The 3,535-nt window shown below is 31.8% G+C and overlaps 1 protein-coding gene and 1 long non-coding RNA gene across 2 annotated transcripts in view; both read left to right on the top strand.

The window, feature by feature from the left end:
* LOC109587187 (uncharacterized) overlaps positions 1-329 on the top strand; it is a 5,089-nt gene extending 4,760 nt beyond the window's left edge. Inside the window, exons 5-6 of the mRNA XM_020003422.1 lie at positions 64-177; positions 234-329. Of these exons, the coding sequence (XP_019858981.1) occupies positions 64-177; positions 234-329 (210 nt within the window). The remainder of the gene's footprint in view (positions 1-63; positions 178-233) is intronic.
* A 2,872-nt stretch (positions 330-3,201) lies between these two features.
* On the top strand, positions 3,202-3,476 carry LOC109587193 (uncharacterized). The gene is made up of 2 exons (XR_002187439.1): positions 3,202-3,319; positions 3,380-3,476. It is a non-coding gene; the product is annotated as an uncharacterized LOC109587193 (long non-coding RNA).
* The last annotated feature ends 59 nt before the right edge of the window (positions 3,477-3,535 follow it).

Here is a 3,535-nt window from a genome sequence, read left to right as displayed (position 1 = left end):
AATGGACAGCACCAGAAGTAATTAGAAACTATATAATTAGAATATTGAATTGTGTATGTATAGGCATTACATTATAAGAAATATTCGAGTGCTAGTGATGTGTGGAGTTATGGAGCTGTAATGTATGAGATTTGGTCTTTAGGACATAAACCATTTGAAAACTCTACTAATCAAGAAGTATATTATTATGCTTACAAACTTTTGAAACTTTATTTTTATTTTACTAATTTTAGTGCATTAGGCTGGTTGATTCAGGCTATAGATTACCACCTCCTCCAGGATGTCCTAAACCAATGTATAAACTAATGATGCAATGTTGGTATGTTTAACAATAGTTGGTTATTGCTGTTGTACCATATCCATACATTATAATGCTAATAACTCGAAAATATTTGTTGGGATTCATCTCAAACTTTCTACACAGCATAAGGACATCAATATGTATCAGAAAATGTAATAAAAATTTGGGGTGATTACAGAGCCATTTTTTGAAAAAACCATGGGCTATAATAGCCTTGGGTATTTTTCAGATTTTTGACATTTTCTTAAAATGGCTGTAACTTCAAAAATTGAAGCCAGAATCAGCTCAAACTTTCTACACAGCATAAGGTCATCAATATGTATCAAAAAATGTAAAAAAAATTTGGGGTGATTTTGGAGCCATTTTTTGGAAAAAACCATGGGCTATAGCCTTGGGTATTTTTTAGAATTTTGGCAATTTCTTAAAATGGCCGTAACTTGAAAAAATGAAGTCAGAATCAGCTCAAACTTTCTACACAGCATAAGGACATCAATATGTATCAGAAAATGTAATAAAAATTTTGGGGTGATTTCAGAGCCATTTTTTGAAAAAAACCATGGGCTATAGCTCATAAAAATCATTATTATTTTATTGCTCATTGCACTTAAGTCAGAATCACTACAAATTTTTAATTAAGGACAATGATTTGTCCTTGTTGTTAGTATTCTTGTCAGTCAAAGTAGAATGTTGGCTGTTAACTGCCTATTTTGACTTTGTATAATAAACTATATTAATATAAAATTGTAAATCTACTATTATTACTACTACCGTACAGTTGGTAATATTCGAGGGTCCAAAATTTCGTGTTTTCTCCAAAATGTCCTTAGAAGCTAATATTCGTGGGTACAAATATTCGTGGGTGGTAATTAGCAAACTTCTTTTCACTTGGATCTACTGGACTAGCTTCCAACACATGGCTTATGGTGGAATATGGAGTAACAGACAAGAACTCTGGCTCCTCTACTGGCTTGAAAATAGTCTTAGAGCTCTGCATTAGTGCTGGGCGATATATCAAAATTCACGATATTTAATCGATATAATGCGGTGTCGATACATATCAATATCCAAAAAAATTGAAGAAAATATTGATAACGAGGCCACGCCCACAAAATGGTTACATAACCTTAATAAATGGTTAATTAACTATAGGAGTAACATCTCGAAAATTACTAAAATGTATTTTCTTGGAAAGTAGATGAAGTAGCTGAAGTATATGAAGCCAAAGAAGGTTTTTATAATGCTTTTCAATAATAATTGTTCTCAGAAATAGCTTTATTTAGCCATTTTAGTAATATTAAAGTTAATGGGTGTGGCTTAATAACTTATCGATAAAAAATATCGATATCCTCATTTTTAGGCAATATCGTATCATATCGTATCATTTCAAAATTTTCAATATCGCCCAGCACTACTCTGCATGGCCCGTTAATTAGTTTTTATGTGTGGGTGGGTAGGGGTTAAAATTTTGTGGATAAAAATAAACCACGAAATTAACGAAAATTAATACCCCACGAAATTTACCAACCGTACGGTATTCCTTTTTAGGAATCCTGATACTCATGATCGTCCAAGTTTCTCAGATATATCATCAAGTCTATCCTCACCTGATAAACAATTACTAATGATTAATAAAGAGGATCCTGTTACTGTACTGGGTGGAGCTTTAGAAACAAGCCACTCCCTCTACAATGACTTACAGTACATGTACAAAAACTGATTGCATTTTTAACTTGTGATTTTAATTGATATTACCATGTGATTTGGTGTTTAATGTTAATTAAACAATGTTAATGTTAATAATTTTTTATTTTAATTTTTATTGTATACGGAACGAGCTTTTATGTGTATATTTATGATAGACAAACGCATTCCATTGTACAATAATTATTGTAAAAATAAAGACATTGATTATTTTTAAAATGTTTTGTTGCTTAAATCAGAATTTTAGATTTATAACAACATTTGACCTAAGTTATCACTTCACTGATAACTTTCTTTAAGCAGCACAGCAGATATTAATTATGTAAAAATCAGAGAAATTGCAATTGCATTGTCAAACACTAACCTGTATTTTTTGTCCACACATAGATATGTGTGGACAAAGCAGACAGCAATTAAGACAGTAATTAAGTATGTAAGATTAAATACAGCTATTGATTTGTGCAATAGTTATTAATATAGTAATAATAATCTCTACTTGGGTATAGTTGAATTAGCACTGCCACTACACATAGATGGTAGAGTAACAGGAAAAATTAACTTCCTTTACTCTACTGTTTATGCATTACAAACTAAGCAAAACTAATAACATTTACTGTTTTTTTTTGTTAGCAATATTTTTGCTGCCAAAGATGAAGATTGTGTCTTCCTATCTTCTATTAGTAATACTGCTGTGCTTCATGAGTAATGGAATATTACTGTAGGTTAATGGAGAGTCTTGTACTGAAGGATTTATGGATTATAGTCTTCTTCAGGCTAGAGCAGCATCTCCATCAGGACCATTGCGTAATAACAGACTAACTGAAAACACTGCAACAAGATGGATCATCATTGAGGACTCTATGGGGAATGATATCATGTTCACGTGTGCTACAGTTATAACAGAAATATTGATTGGAGTTGATATAAGGACAGTTCATAATATTGGTACTGGTAGAAATTTATATCCAAAATTTGAAGTATGGAGTCCAGCAAATAACATGAATACTGTGTACACTAGAGAGATGTCTGTTGAAATTAGACTGACTCCTGATAACTTTACAACTAATGGACAGTATCGTTTCACTCTCCCTACTCCATTAAATGTCTCCAGTGGATACAGGATTGGTGTATATCAACCTCCTGATGACAGAAGTGTTGTTAGATTCCATTATATGACCCTAGCTGGTGGTATTGATGGAATAGGAAAAATACAGCCACTTAAGATTAATGATACTAACATTAGAATATCTGGATCAGGTCCAGATGTTGATTATGAATCATGGACTATACTAATACATCCAATAGCACAGGATACAAGTAATATAAACAACAACAATAATAATAAAAAACAGTCTTGAATGTTTGTTTTTATTGTAGATTGCTACACACAACTCATAGCACCTGATAACATAACACTAAGTTCGTCTATCACTGATATATTATTCATTTCTGATGTTATAGCAGTTTTTCCTGACTTAAGATTCACATGTCATGGTATTATTACTAACTGGATAATGTAGCCAATCACTAGTA

Source organism: Amphimedon queenslandica, unplaced genomic scaffold (genome assembly GCF_000090795.2).
Source record: "Amphimedon queenslandica unplaced genomic scaffold, v1.1 AMPQUscaffold_12661, whole genome shotgun sequence".
NCBI lineage: Eukaryota > Metazoa > Porifera > Demospongiae > Haplosclerida > Niphatidae > Amphimedon > Amphimedon queenslandica.
The sequence above is the reverse complement of the archived record's forward strand: the minus strand, read 5'-3'. Positions and strand labels throughout refer to the sequence as shown.